General features: G+C 41.5%; 1 protein-coding gene across 3 annotated transcripts in view; it reads left to right on the forward strand.

The window, feature by feature from the left end:
• The first annotated feature begins 1786 nt into the window (after positions 1-1786).
• The window catches only part of eya4 (EYA transcriptional coactivator and phosphatase 4), a 50268-nt gene continuing 36250 nt past the window's right edge, over positions 1787-15804 (forward strand). For 2 of the 3 annotated variants that reach the window (XM_085245938.1, XM_085245940.1), the window contains exons 1-2: positions 1788-2138; positions 5819-5879. In XM_085245938.1, coding sequence (XP_085102064.1) covers positions 5847-5879 — 33 coding nt within the window. In that variant the 5' untranslated portion in view covers positions 1788-2138; positions 5819-5846. Of the gene's footprint in view, positions 2139-5818; positions 5880-15804 lie in introns of all 3 variants that reach the window. The other variant, XM_085245939.1, reaches the window with a different exon arrangement.

Here is a 15804-nt window from a genome sequence, read left to right on the forward strand (position 1 = left end):
TATTAAAGGAGTCAAACAAGGATTCAGCTAAACTGTGCTATTCATAGACTTTCTTCAGAGGTGGGGTGTTAGAGGGGGCGAGGGGGTAGCACAGGTAAAACAGACTGACACGTGCACAACAACAAGTTGGCTGTTTACATAGTTTAAACTAGGTGACAAATAAGAAAATGAGACTGATATTTCCAAGTGTTTATATTAAAAGAGAGTGGGGGTACTAGTCACAGAGCACTGTGCTTCACCTCCTTTCAAGATAACACTCTAAGTCTATTTTATAAAGCATTTTTTTTCTAATTGCTGTGTATTTGAGAGAAAATGCAACTACAGCTTTCTCTTTCTTCTGCCATCAGGGTACCATTTGCCATGCAAGTTCCTGTACACAAGCCATGCCAAGGGTTTGAATTTGACCCGCCCAATGCGGTGCCAAAACACACATATCAGTCATCATGCGATGTCATGCCAGCTACAAATGGCATCAAATGACTTTGCACTACTTATCCTGTCCAATTCCATGTGATAAATGATGAAAAAGTTAAATTGTGCAGTAGTGTGACTTTGGAAGATGACAGACCTCATTTCTGTGCCCTGTCATTTGGTGATCACTGTAAAAAATGAACATCGTGAAAGCGGCTATGAAACTTAATGTGAGATACGTCTTTCCTTTCTTACCCACAAACACAAAGAAAGATATTTACTTCCATTAGAAGGTATAGTTTTGGTAAAGGGCTGCTCCCACTTTCCTGCCTTTTCTTTAGGGCGACTTTGACTTTTTGTCTCTGGGATTGCCAGTTAAACTGCCAGCCAGTCCAACAAGGAAATTTTTTTTTGTTTTTTAGTGTTTGTGCAAAGCATTTGAAACCACAGAAACTTTGGCTCTTTTCATCTTACATAATATTACCAAGAAAACTTTGCACATAAACAAAAATTGTGTGTTTGTGAGTGTGTGTATGCGAGGGATAGTAAAAGAAAGTAGTGGAAAGCATTTTTCACTTTCTTGTATCTGTGTGTGTGTGTGTGTGTGTGTGTGTGTGTGGGGGGGGGGCATGCGTGTGTGAACATTAACAGGATCTCTAAAGCAACAATCAGCGATCAGTCAGAGTGGTCGCTGACATCACGATCTTAAATAAATGACAGCATGGTAAAAGAGCGCTGATCCGAAGCCAGCGGGGCCCAACAGTCGGAGAATCTATAAGCCATAACAAACAATATTTCAAATAAACAGACCCCATGGCCAAGCCTGTCATCTTTCTGGGGCGTCTCCAAAACAGTCCTGTCTGACTTTACTCTCATGCTGTTTTCTGTTTGTTTTTTCGTTGCATCTCCAGCGTGTTTTCTGGCATCGTTGTCCTCTGTCTGATCCCCTGCCTGTAACTGTATACAGATTAACCACCACATTTTCCTTTGACGTGTTTGCATAAGTTTGCATTTTTGCCTTTCATGTTTACATATGTACTGTGTATTTTTAAAAAGCTGGCTTTCTATGGATGTTGTTTTTGAATATAAAAATACAGTAAAAAGTCTATATATACTTTTGCTATACAAATTTTTTTCTGAATCCTTTATAATACTGGATTAATGGACTAATTGGAGACCAGATAGATAGATTGATAGCTAGATGTTTTTGCTCCTGTGGGATATATAAAACTGTGAGCACATCATTTGGGCCAAACTATTAATAAGAAATCATTTTGGTCCCCTCCACCCCACCCCACTCTGAACCCCATTACTTCTTTGGACTCTTGCCCGGTAGTATCCGCATGGCAGCTGGACGCATGCGCAGGAGCAATCTTCAATAATGTCCCATGCCTCTGAACTGCCTGGTGCTCAAACTTGGACGCGGACTGAAAATAATGTTGTTTCCCGCGGGGGCGAGCGTTCCGGTCACCGAAAGCGAGCCTCGGGACTCGTGTTTGAGTTTGTAAAATTGTTTTAAGGACTCTGAATAACTCATCGGCTTGTTTTTGGACTCTTGCTGATAATGGCAAGCAGTAGCTGAGTGTTTTGATCCCGGTCAGTGACAGCCTGCAGACGGCAGGGAGAGCTGTGTGGCGATCACGCAGTACTTGATTATGAGCGCTCGCAAGAAGTGAAGAGAATCTGGGAGCTGATTTCTCGCTGGGACGACAATAGGTTTAACACAGGTATGTTTAAACTAGTTTGTGTTTTCCCCAGACGGCTGTGGCTTTATTATTAGACACTTAAATTGTAGGTCAGGTGGCAGAAGCGAGAAAACTGTCATAGTTTTGTTGAGTTTGATTAATTCCGATTTAAAAACATTTATATGAAAGAAAAACAACAACAATTCAGTAAAATGTATCAGTAACATTAAAATGAATTATCCTCCATCAAAGAGTGATAGACTCTGTCCAGTTTTCTATAATATTATTATTAATATAAGTCTTTACCTTACGTTATTGTTGTTGTAAGGCCAGTGCATGCCTGTTAATAACGCTGATGTGTTAAGTGTGTGTTCTCCGACTTCATCCCAGCCCCGGAATCACGGCACACCGATAGATTACCTGATATTAAACAAGTGGACAAAAAATAATAATAATAAAGATTTAGTGGTTGCTGTAATTTTTTGCTGAAACATGGCAATAAATGAACAGACAATTACGTCAGATCCTTCCCCGTAAAACTGAATAGTTGTGCAAAAGGGTTTTCTTATTAAAAAGAAAAGAATGATAAAATTACAGTGATTATTTTTTGGTGGTTATTGGTCACACATCAGTCTTTAACTGCAGGTCAGTGCGGTCCATCCTTTTTTCCCCTCTCAGTTTGTGGACACGTGAAGGAGTTTAGTCCCCTTGGTGTCCCCTCAGTTCTCAGTCTTCATCCCTCCGCGTGTCCATGGCTTTTTCTCTCCATCTCGGCTCTCATCCCACGTGGAGTTTGTGTTTATATTTGATATGTAGGAAATGGGAATCTTATACCACTGCCGGGCTCTCAGGGCTTGAATGGCCCCCGGCTATTGGCCTGCCTCTAACAACATGACAAGTTACACGCCGACTCAAAATCTGATAGGGGCCTACTGCGCCGTAATCCATACAGATTAGATTTCACATTAAGGGCTCATACTTAAACAACGCGCATTAATGCGCAAGATTTAGAGTGTGGAGAATTTTTGGAAAATTGTAAACTCCTGCACTGGCCTTCTATCTCATTTTACATTACGGCTCGGTCTAAGGATGATAATCCCACCAGAAATGTGAAATATTTAGGATTAAATATTTTAATGCAGCCAAAGGGGATTTTTAGTGGGTGTTGGCGTTTGCTAGTATATTTACATTTTTTGTTTAAATGTTTTTTTGGTTCTTTGTAATATCGGTTAATTAGAGGCCACCTTAAGGCATTAAATAATCCCGTATATAAACTGTATTTAACACGTCACATTTGTTTCTATTTATTCATTTTATTTTTCCTCTAGTGGGAGAACTCTAAGAGTATCCGTTTCATTATCTGGAAACTGTTTTATGTTGTTTAACCCTGACCCGAAACGGGGAGGGCTGCAAAACACACTGTTTTATCCCTTTTAAAATGACCAGAATAAAGAACAGCATCGCACTCTTACATTTTCCAAATCTTTTTTTGTACTTAAAAAAATGAACTCGTATATGCATATCGCATTGTTTATAGAAATGTTGCGTTAGGCCTAAACCTGCCTAGCATAAAATATTTTATTCTGATATGAAGATTTGAGTCTTCATATCAGAATAAAATATTGTATTTTTATTTATTTGTTTATTTTAACTTTTTAGGTTAAAAGCAAATGTAAATATTGACCATTTAAACGTCAGAGGCCTTAGGGGTTTTTTTTGGGGGGGTGTAAACAGTTTAAATTTTGCACAGACTAATCCTTAACTGGTAATCTTGGAAACTGCTCGTGTCATTTAAAGATCGATAGCTGCATATAAGCGATTGCTAAGACAGCGAGGTTAAACTCAAATTTAACATATGATTTTTCCCTGCAGCCACTCCGACCAGCAGCAGTCTGCGGTTTGTTCAACATTCTCCTTCCTTCGGCTTTTATAGCGTGAAATTACCGCGGTGTAGCTATTTGGTCCACTTTCTAACCCTCTGCCGTCCCATATGTGTTTCTTATGTCGCTGTCAATAGCCATAGTGAGAAATATAATTCTCTCTTCTGGGACGCCGAAGGAAATGGCAGGCACTATTGATTCCCTGTTTAGTGTCAGGTAACTGCTGGGTGGGTTTTAGGGCCGTGCAGGGCAGCTGGGGCAGATAGACAGCATCATTTAATAAGAATTAGTTCTGACATAAAAAAAAAAAAAAGATCCCCTTTTAATCAGCAAAACTCCTTGTGGCTTATTTGTGCTATACTTTAATATAAAAAAAAAACAACAACTAAGGAAAACTAAGACAAATGCTCCATTACAAGCATGAAGTAAACTTTGCTCTTTGTGGGTTTACTGCCCATCACGTTTCTGCTAAAGAAGAATAAATCATGAAGGGAAGGGTGAAACCCAGCCAGCTCGAATAGAAGGCTGATTATGTCCTCCACAAAGGTGAGAGAGAGAGGGCGGGAGGGAGAGAGAGGGTGGGGGTTGAGGGAAGCAGGGAGGCTTGGGCACAAATCAATTCACCTGAGAGACGCATTATTGTCTTCGGTTTCAGGCTAGGAGGAGCTGAGCGCTATGAAAAATTAAAAGGATGCCAGTTAGTTTAAAGGATCGAGCCAGAAAACTCCACAGTGCACACACATGCAAACACACTCGGCAACAAAACACTGCGCAGACTGAAGAACAACTTGGAGTGCCCCAATTTTGTGCTCATACCTGTCCATATTTTGGGAAAAACATTTTAGACCCTGATCAGTCTTTGTGGTAAAAGTAAACAAATCCCTTGTATCTGTCTTTTAGAAAGAGCAACACACTTGTATGCACATTGTAGTATTCACGATTACAGTCAAAAAGTGTTACAGTAAAATAAAAAGTGTATTTTGATGGAGAACTTGAGATAGGTACAGTTAGTGGCACTCTTTACCACATTGCTGGGAACAACAGATCTAATGACGGGGAGGACCTTTGTGTTTGCAGGTTGTGTGTGTGTGTTTTTGCAGCTTATTCTTTTTTCTGACGCCTTTTGCGCAACATACCAGAAAGGAGCCATTCAGTGTCACCCTGTTGGGATAATGGCACCTTTTTCCATTGTTTTGTTTTGTTTTTTTGCAGTCCTTTGTTGCCGCGTCACTCCGTGCATGACAGTAGCGACAACAAGACGAGGACGCATTGTAGCTTCTGTCCTCATCTGGCTGATCGCAACGCCTCATCTTCGCTTAACTTGTAGACAATCACCTCAGGCTTCTCCGAACTCCTCCGCCAACCTGTCTCCTGTCTAGTATTAATAGGGTCACTCACTATCTTCGTGCGCTAGCCAGCCACTGTGTCTGTGGTCCAGAGGCAGCCAAGCGGCCCTATCACTTACACTTCTCCATTTTCATTGTTGATATTTACTTCTGCAATTATCTCTCCACTTCACCCTCGGCTGAAGATGATATGCTGAAGTTAACGCTGTCGCTTCCCTCCTTCGCTCTCCTGTTGCTCACACATAAACGCAGTGACTGAAGGGCTAACCGACAGATGCACACACACGTACAAAGTAACTTAAATGCTGAACCGTGCGCGATTTCATTCACGATATAAGCCATGAAACTCCCAGAAGAGTGGTTTGTTTTTGCTGGGATTTTGGTGGAAAACATCTCAGTCTATCAGATGATCTTGTTTACTTTTAAGTAAACAAAGCGTCACTTTTAGGCTTCTGACATCTATTTTATTTCCCTATTTTCTCTTTTGGCTTTCAAGTGTGTGGCAGATCAAAGCCAGAGGAGCCATGGAGGCCTCACAGGACCTCAGCGAACAGATGGTGAGTTAAAGGCTACTGTATGTAAGTGTGTGTGGCTGAGCGAGTAAGTATACCTTGTATCGGCCACACAAGTGTGAGGAATGGGTGCATTAGAGACATACATTGTGTGTGTGTGTGTGTGTGTGTCCAGGCTAATACACAGCAGCTGTGTTTCAGTGAGCGTACAGTAACCATATGGCACCAGTCAGAGTGAATGAGACTTCAGGAGAAACAATGTTGGGCATAGATGTCAATTTAACAATCATGTGTGTGAATTTTGTGAGCCGAAGTGTGTAACGCAATTCAAATCACTCATTAAATTGAAAAAGGAGGTAATTTTTATCTTTATCTTTTACATTTCAGTCACACACTGACACAGACACACAAACGCACACACACACCACACTTGAGCCCGAGGGTTTGTGAGCGTCCCAGGACAGCGGGCCATCTCTGCGTCACGTCAGCGCAGCGTCCCAGTTCTGCTTGTTTAAAGATCAGGCCGTATTGTTGGGAAAATGATTTTGGCGGCGAGCGAGGGCCACTCGCATTTCAAAGTCGTTAGTCAGCCACCAGAACAGGTGTAATTTCATCTTCTTCTCCTCCTCCATGAAGCAGCGTTCTCTCTCCCTCCCTCTCTCTGACCTGCCAGCCTCGACAGTAATAATAGCGCAAAGTGGGACAGAGCCCACGAAGTATGTTGTTTTTTTTTTTTTCCCCCCCGACTTTTTGTGCTGCTCTGTTAGCCTCACTTCAGGTTGGATTACAGGCGGACCCCAGCGGAGTACATGTCACTCATACATAAAATGCACGCGCACACACGCACAGACACGCACACTAAAGAACACAAAAACACAGAAATAAAGAGAGAACAGAGAAAAACATCCATCTTGTCTTGCCGCTATCGCGACATCAAATATTGATGTGCATATTCCACAGTTACTTCACCTACTTTAAATAGGGCAGTGATATCATCTATAAGTGAATTTGAGCTGCGGCTCAAAGACATTGATTAATTGTTCGTGTTGGAAATGAGATATCGGAGCAAGGACAGAGATTTTTATTAGTTCGATGGTTTTATAGGCTCAGATTTGTGACTTCTAAAATGTTCAGGCTCAGCATTTTCTGTAAAGGGGCCAAAGCTTACTTTGTAACTTGGACAACCGGAGAATTCAGGTGTGTTGGTATTTAGGAAACTCGGTATATGGTTTTCACATGTGGACATAGCTAAAATCAATACAGGTCAATATAATAGCCCTGCACTAACACTACTTTCAGTTATTGGAAAAATTGAGTGATATTTGGGGTCATTAGTTCCAGTTCTAACACCCGACAGTATGCTGTAACTGTACTTAAGGACTGAGACTGAATTACTATAAGGTGGCCACTGTTTTCAGATATATGGCTAAACTTTGAACTGCAGTCTAATTTCAAAGGTTTATCAAAAAGATAAAGAAAACTGCAGTTTCATCTGAAACTGTTAAAACAGCTGACATATGCCATTTTTTCCTTTTAAAAACGGTTCAAAATATGTCAACCTCAAATACATTCAACCTCTTTTTCAAGGCTTTAAATGGAAATTTAATTTGCAGCTTTGCTCGTATTGTTTCAGTCTGATTACAGCTGAACCTTTAAACCTTTGATTCTAAGTATGAATGACAGCTTTAACATCTGACTGAACATTTTAAATTATAAACTTATCCTATACTTGTAAAAAAATTTTCAAGCTTTCCTTTTGGTTTTAGTCTTTAAACTGAAATTGGCTAATTCTTTCCCCGCACTCCTTCATTGAAATAGGCGTGTCTCGGGTGACTAAGAAAACAACTCAGACCTCACACACAAGGTTTCGGGGAGTTGTCTGTTGATATTTAATACCCCCACTCCTCCTCTTTACCCTTTAAAGTACCCTTACTTCCTCCACCCCGCCCTTTTCCCACCACATCCATCGCACGTCATCTGGGTTATGGTCAGGCGTCCTCTCTGGCCGCCTGCCTGTCGAGAGCCAGCCTGCCGTCTGGGGTCCTCTGGGAGCGCTAGAAAGGAGCCTGAGATGGCGCTTGCAATGGTTCGCTCCGAAGCGCTGCTTACAGCTTCTTGAGGTGTTTCGCTTCACCTGTTGTCGCATATTTTGTTTCGCTTTGGAGAAAAGCTGTTGTTTTTAGGTGATGCTCTGTAAGATGATGTCGACGAATACAACGATTTGTATTTGAATTCAGCTGTGAACATTAAGGAGATTGGATTGACAGATCAGCGTCAGTCATTCAGTGCACACACAGAAAACAGAAAACGCATGCAAACTCCACACACAGTCTCAAGAGCTCCTGATCCAACAGACCTCCGATTGAAGTCTCCAGTCTTTGGCTTGGTGGAGGTGGAAGCAGTGAGAGATGGGGGAGCAGGAGCATTTGTTGACCCCAGGGAGCTTTGCAGGATTTAAAATGTTGAGCCACCTGAAGGGAAAAAAAGTAAGAGAGATGGAGAAGAAAGAAAAAGCGTCTGAAACATGAGGGGAAAGGGTTCTTTTAGCTTTAGCCTTTTCCTCTGGTGCACTGGGAGAGGCCCCTAGTATGGCAGCTGTCCTAGTGTGTGTGCATGTGCGTGAGACACAGAGCGAGAGACCAAGTAGGAGAAGGAAAGGGGTCAGGTTGCACCCCTCTTTCACCCCTACAACCCCATACAGACACATTCACACAAACTTACATGCAGCAGCAGTAGCTTAATATGACTACAGCCCAACCCTGATTGCTAAGATTGCACTGGCGTCATAGATGGCCGTTTCAAAATCTGCCCGGCAACGGGACAGATCACTGAAGTGTAGAGTGTAACAGCTACCCCACTGGCATCCCTCTGGTAGGCTGGCATCCTAGCTGGGGCACCGAGGGGCACTTCAATTTCAGCTTGGTGTACAGTGCTTCTCGTAAGATTTATGTGTAGCTGACAGCTGAGTGTTGCTGAGTGAGTCTTCTCTCTCTGTGCAAGAAACGCTGCAGATTATTTTGATCAGCACAGGAGAAGGCAGAGGAGTAGGGAGAGCAGGATATGAAATATGGCATGCACAATGTAGACAATAAATGCTAAATGATATTAAACTGCATGCAGTTGCAGAGAAACCGTGACAAGAAAACCAAGCAAATGAGAGCAGATTTAGAAAATCATAGCATAATAGCAGGAGTTATGATAGTTTTAAGATTGCATGCAGAAGAATGCTCAGAATTTCAATATGTACATATATTTAATTAAAGGAATGCCTTTCAAGGACCGACAAACTCTGAGCCTCCATCCCAAAGTTTATATTAATGTAGTATTCAGGTTGACTAAACATTATATTGTTAAAGCTACAAACTTTAGCATGAGCCCAATATGGTAAGTGCTTACAATTTTAGCGGGAAATGCTAGTTTTTGGCCAATGAGTTAAATTGGGCTTACCATGGCAACACCGTTTGATCTAAATGGTGCGTGTGGGGGGGACTTCTTTCCCCAGTCACTAAATCACCCATCAGCACCTGAACCGCTAAATAAGCTAAACCTGTTGTTGCACTGGTGCAACAATGGATAAGACTCACAACAGATTCCCAACAGCTCCACCCATGTGGGAATGCATAGTTGCGCGTTACTGTAATAAAGATGTAGGGAAGTGCACAGCACAGTGTTTTTCCTTGGCTTAGTGCATCCATAACATGAATCGTCCTGGTGCTGCACATTGTTATTATTTAAGATGTGTGAAACAACCAAAACATCTGTCTTTTGCCAAAAGCCCTTCAGTCCATGCTTTGGTACAGATAATTTATAACTCGTATATGAGAATAGAGTGAGAGTCTGTCTGGCCAGAGAAAGGCAGCTAGGTGTGAGGTCAGCGGGTCACAGACAGTCCCTGAGCCACTCAAAGCCTGACAGAGTCAAAGCCCCCAAAACAGACTGGAGAATCCATCTAGAAGCCAGAGCAAGTGGCGTGGGTTTTCTAGAAGAACACACCAGACAGGAAACCACATGATATGTGTGCTTTAGTGTCTGGTGTGTGAGAGTACGAGTGTGTAGGTGTTTCTTTCTCTGTTATACGCATATACTCTCTGTGGTGTGGGTTGGCTGAGGTCATCTGAGTGGAGACTGTCTAATACTGTGGCCATGCTTGTTTAATGGAAGTCAATCAGGGCTATGTATTTCTTGCCAAGACTCATCACTTTATTGATTACTCTGAGACTTCTCAAGAAAATCCCTATATTGCCAGATGTGACATTTTAACATAGTTGGTTATTATTTCTTTCTTTTCTTTTTTTTGTAACTGACGTGCTGAACTGATGCTTTGAATTTGCTCCGTAAAGATAAAACACGTTTAAAATGTAAAAGCATAACCCCAAGAAGAAGTCATTATTAAAATAGTAAAACATTTTCTTCTTTGTTTGCAGTAACTTCCATAAATAGAGCCGTCGATATAGCCCACCTTTTGTTCGGCCCCAACTTCTGGCTAATGCTCATCTGCCATTGGTTCCAAAAAGAGGAGCATATTTCCTCATTTTGCTGGGAAGGAAATGAAATTGCAACAATTGTGCTTTGGTAACGGAGGAACCTTCTGCCTCGCCTGCCGCAAGAACTTCCTCTGTTGCTCTGCTGGGAGATTGGATTTCTTTCTCTGCAGCTGCGCAGAATCAGAGAGGTGGGAGAGAGGGGTCGGCGAGGCTGTGACCTGTGTCTCTGTGCTGACTTGACTATTGCTACAACTAATGGCTGTTTTCATTATCTGCCACTTTGTTTCTTGTTTTAAGCAGAGATTAATGCCTTATATTATTAGTGTTCATAGTCATGAGCATGGCCAAGTCACATATTTTAAAAAATCCATTTAAAACCAAAAGATCTTCAGTTTTTCATCGAATCTGACAGTTTGGAATTGGAATTTTGCACTTGTGTGCAATTCATGCTTTCCTGTCTCTTAAGAGTATTCCTTCCTGAATACATTAAAATAATATTGATATTAATTTCTTACATGTTTGTGCTTTGTATTTGGTGCTGGTGTTAGCCTAAAGTTCTGCATGGAGTAGAACAATGACTGGATACACTGAAAGTAAAAAAATTATTTATTAATCTTAATATTCATGAAAGACTTTTTGGTTTTGGTTTTTTGCGACCACATCTGAACTGCATCATTGCAGCAGTGATATCCAAAGAGAAAAATGAAGTCTTTTTTTTTTGTTGTTGTTGTTGTTTTTGGTTTTGTCGTGTTCTTCTTCTTCTTCTTCTTCTTCTTCTTCTTCTTCTTCTTCTCTTTTTTTTTTTTTTTTTTTTTTTTTTGCTCCATGTCCTTGATTTTTTTTTTCCTTTTCTTCGATCTGTCTGACTGACTGTCTGTCCCACCTTCTCTTTCCCCGCCGGCCTTCCCGCCTCTTCGTCTCTCTCTGTGTCTCTCTGGCTACAGAGTGATGATTCAGGCCCTATTGTGAAGTCAGCAATCCGATACAGAGCAAGCCCAAGAGCGAGGGTGGGGGGGGGGGAGGGAGGAGGGGGTGGATGGAAGGATAGAGAGAGGGAGAGAGCAGGGGGGTGAGAAACAGGATTATGGGTGTTCTCGTAGCGGCGTCCGTGCTATTGCGAGCCCTAGGCGGTTTGGCACCCTTACCTGTCCTCTTCTTTACCTGTTGCTCTCATTCTCCAAGTTCACTCTGTAGTCTACGTGTCTCTCCTTCTTTGTTTTCCTTTATCTTTATCCTCCTCACACCCACCGAACTCCTCACTGACCTTTTTTTCTTTTTTCTTTTTTTTAAGCTCCTTGACCATCTTTTTTTTTTTTTTTTTTTTACACTTATATACTCTCTCTCCCCTCAATCTGTCTTCCTTTTTTGTAGACATCTGGTATTGTGAGTGATTTTATTAGGAAGTTGATATGAAGTGTTTCGAGGCCTGGTATGATGGAACAGCTTGCCACTTCTGAGACATTTAACTCCTGTTCGCTCTCCGTGGTGCATAGGCCAGCCGTAACTTCTAATAATCAGCCGCATAAAGAATCCACGAGCAGATGGTGTTTGCATGTGTGGGTGTGTGCGAGAGAGACCATACCTTTCTCTGCACTGAAAGTCTCTCCTTGTGTCCCTTTTTTTTTTAAGGATATCTACCTTATGTTGTACCTCTCGCATGCATGCACACTGTGATGTCATGAGCAGCATTATTTAACAGGCAGCTGGGAGGCCATTCATCATTTAATTAAAAGCGTCTGAAAGGGATCTGAGGCCTAATGAGATTAGCTTTAATTATTGATGCCGCTGCTGCTGCTGCCCCACACACACACCACCTCCAGTGATGACCACCACAGATATTTAGACCGTCTAGTCTTTCAGCCTTAACACAAGTAGTTGCATGCACATTTTTTTTGCTTTTCAGTTCTTTTCTTCCCTACCTGATGTCTTCCCAGACCCACGCACATCCCATTGATATTTGTTTCCCTTTGGGATGTCAAGGTGCTTTGGAGGGGGGGGGGGGCTACGGTATGAAGACCAAGCAGGGGGTACGGTAGCTGTGGTCAGGTTGGCGATGGGGGTGTTGCTTGAGGCTGGTGTTGAGTTTCTTTAGGTCTCGCACACCAGCAGAGAACTTGCTGCTTTATTTTTTTCCCCTTAGTTTCATCGCTTTCATACATATCAGTGGATTTATTTTGGATCCATTCTGTTAAGTCCTTGGTTTTCATACTGTAGCCTGGGCAGAAGGTAATATTTTGTATGGCTTGTGATAACAACTTACTTCATGTCACACTATGAAACATTAGTATAGAACCAGACCCAGACAGCATTTTCTTCCACTCTGGCTGTAGCTTATCATAGCAGGCCAAACCTTTTTAACTTTAACAAGGATCTGGTGTCGCCTTTATTAATCGTTGAAGAACACTATTAGGTACACCTTGCTAGTGTCAGGTTGGACCACCAAATGTTTTCAGGATGGCCATAATTCCTCATGAAATAGATTCAAAAAGGTGTTGGAAACATTTCTCAGAGATTTACGTCATGTTGATATGAGAGCATCAAACAATTGCTGCAGATTTATCAACCTCACATCCATGATGTGATTCTCCTGTTCTTCCACATCCCAAAGGCGCTCTATTGGATTGCGATCCGGTGACTGTGGAGGCCATTTGAGTGCAGTGAACTCAATGTCATGTTCAAGAAATGAATTTGAAATTCTTTGAACTTTGTGACGTGGTGTGTTATCCTGCTGCAAGTAGCCATGAGAAGATGGGTACACTGTAGTTATAAAGAGAGCAAAAATAACAGTCAGCTAAAATATCAGCTAGGCTGTGATCATGCTCAGTTGGTACTAGAAGGCTCAGTGTGCTAAGAAAATATCCCCCACACTATTACACCAGCACCACCCTGAACTTCTGGTACAAGACAGGATGGATCCATGCTTTCACGTTGTGTACCCCAAATTCTGAGCCTAACATCCGAACGTTGCAGCAGAAAATGAGATTCATCAGACCGGGCAAAGTTTTTCTAATCTTCAGTTGTCCAATTTTCATGAGCCAGTGTGAAAAGTAGGCTCCGTTTCCTGTTCTTTGCTGTCAGGAGTGGGGTCTTTTATTACTGTAGTCTATCTGCTTTATCATGTTGTCCATTCACAGATGTTTTTATGCATGGTTGTAATGACTAGTTAAGTTCCAAGGCATTCTCCTCTGACCTCTGGCATCAACAAGACATTTTCACCCGAACATCTGTAACTCACTGGATATTTTCTCTTTATTGGGCCATTCTCAGTAAAGCCTCGGGATGGTTGTCCCGGTTCGACCAAGTCTAGATGACTTGGGCCGCAATCACATGTTGTTCAGATAATAAAAACTCTGAAGACCTCTGCCCTTTAAAAACCTCTTTTTATTTTCTGTTTAAAATGTAATTTATAATTAAAATTCAATCTATCTGTCCAAGGTCATGACGCGAGAGAAAGGATCACCAGTATGTTTAAATAGAACACCATTAAAAAAATGTAAAAGTGGAATATTGGCCAGGTAAAATGGTTCCAAGTTAGGCAGATTGCTTGATCAAGAACAACTTATAACACCACGGTCCAGAAAAGTCTTCTCACTTACTTTTAAGCTTAATCTGTGAAAACTCATATTCCTTCTCTTTCACCTCAAGGCTTTTACATTCATATCACACTTCCCAGGAGTTTCATATATTGTAGTCATAATTTTTACGACTGCATCGTGGGGTCTAAACCAGCGATTTATGGGGATAAAGCTAATGCAGGTGGGGAAAAGATGACAAAAGAAAAATTATTGCATGAAAATTACTTATATTACCTTGCATGCAGGGAAATTTGCAAATTAGTTTGCCATTGTGCTGAATTTTCTTTTAATAAAATTTAACATTGGTCCTTTAAACAGCATACTAAATCGCAATGCAGCGCAGATATGGGAGTCACTTAATGACGCATACGTTATGTTGTCATTTAGATCAATTAAGGGTCACTGATTAATCATTATGTCTGAAAAAGGTTAACCAACAGTCGATTAAATAGCATTTTAAATTATACTGATCCTTCCAGTTCATTGTCCACTCATCTGACCTACTGTCAGACTTTCAAGAACTTCATATTAAGGTGTTTGTTCTGGAGTGTGGTTCTATACCACTAAGTAGTTGAGTGATGTGCTCAGTATGTGTGTGTGTCCGTGCACGCAGTCAGCCATGGAGTGGTTTAAGTTTCTCCCAGTTGTTTTTTTAATCACTCTCATCAGATTAGCTGAGCAGGGCCAGTTGAGGCCAAACGCACTATTAACAACCCAGAACCAGTGTATACACACACACACACACACACACACACACACACACACACACACACACACACACACACACACACACACATCCATCACTGACTTTTCATTTGTCTCCACTGAGTAAAGCTGCATTAAATCGTGTCTGTGATCCGTCACTCCCTTAGACAATGAGGAGCCAATTTAAATAGGCGACATGAAGACCACCAGCACGGTGAGCAGCATGGAGATTGGTCTGTTCCCTTCTGTAGCTCTTCCTCCCCCAAACACGTGGATTTACTACCGCAGTTCGACTGAAGAAAAACAAACGCTTGGGACTTCAGGATTAGTAAGATGCACTAATGATATCTGCGGTTTTGCTTAAACATAAACGGCCAGAATTTATACTGTGATAAGACTTAAATGGAAAAAGAAAAACAGTTTTACTGTAAAAGTGTGACTTTTATCAGCGAGCCGAATGGAACAAAAACTAGATCCACGAGGCGGGCGATAGTCATTGATTCCTTGTAGGCAGCCCACTTAGCCTTTAGTGGCTCATTCTGACCTTTGTCAGCAAGCTTGTTAGAAAGAAGAAATAATAAAAAAAAAAAAACAAACTTGTTTTTTATGTATTTTTATATTTTAAAAAAGTCCCAGTTTACCTTTGGAGACGCTGATAACAGAACAGCTTAGAACACAGTATTGTGCAACATTTTGCTGGCTTCATTTTTATTTGTATTTAACTGTTTATATTTTTAAATGTCTTTAATTGATTAGCATAATGTAGCTACTGCTTGTTGTAACAATAACTATTTATTTGGTGAAATCTTTCACTGCGATTAGTTATGCTGTCCAACTTCATCATATTAGTACAAATATATTCTCCTGGCATGGTTTGCTGAAGACATCGCAAGTCACTCGGTGTTGTGAGTTAGGCTCTCTTTCTATGTAGTAAAAGTTGTGAACATCACCAGGCTGGCAAATTTATGTAAGCATGGCCAGGTGAAGCGAAGTATACCTGGCTAGAAAGACATGGAGGGAGAGAGAGTGAGAGAGGTTTTCGGAGAGTACCTATTTCACCCAAACACCTCCTCCTTCTCCCTGCTCCACAAACTGTTCTCTCCTTTCACTCCCTCACTTTTTTCCCCTCCTTTATAGCTTCCTACTACACCTGAAAAAGGGGCATTTTTGGAGGCATAAAGAGAGGGATAGATTTACACCTCCCCA

Source organism: Mchenga conophoros, linkage group LG15 (assembly GCF_057382185.1).
Source record: "Mchenga conophoros isolate Kocher_MC1m ecotype Shallow Benthic linkage group LG15, M_conophoros_male_GT1.1, whole genome shotgun sequence".
In the NCBI taxonomy this organism is placed as follows: Eukaryota; Metazoa; Chordata; class Actinopteri; order Cichliformes; family Cichlidae; genus Mchenga; species Mchenga conophoros.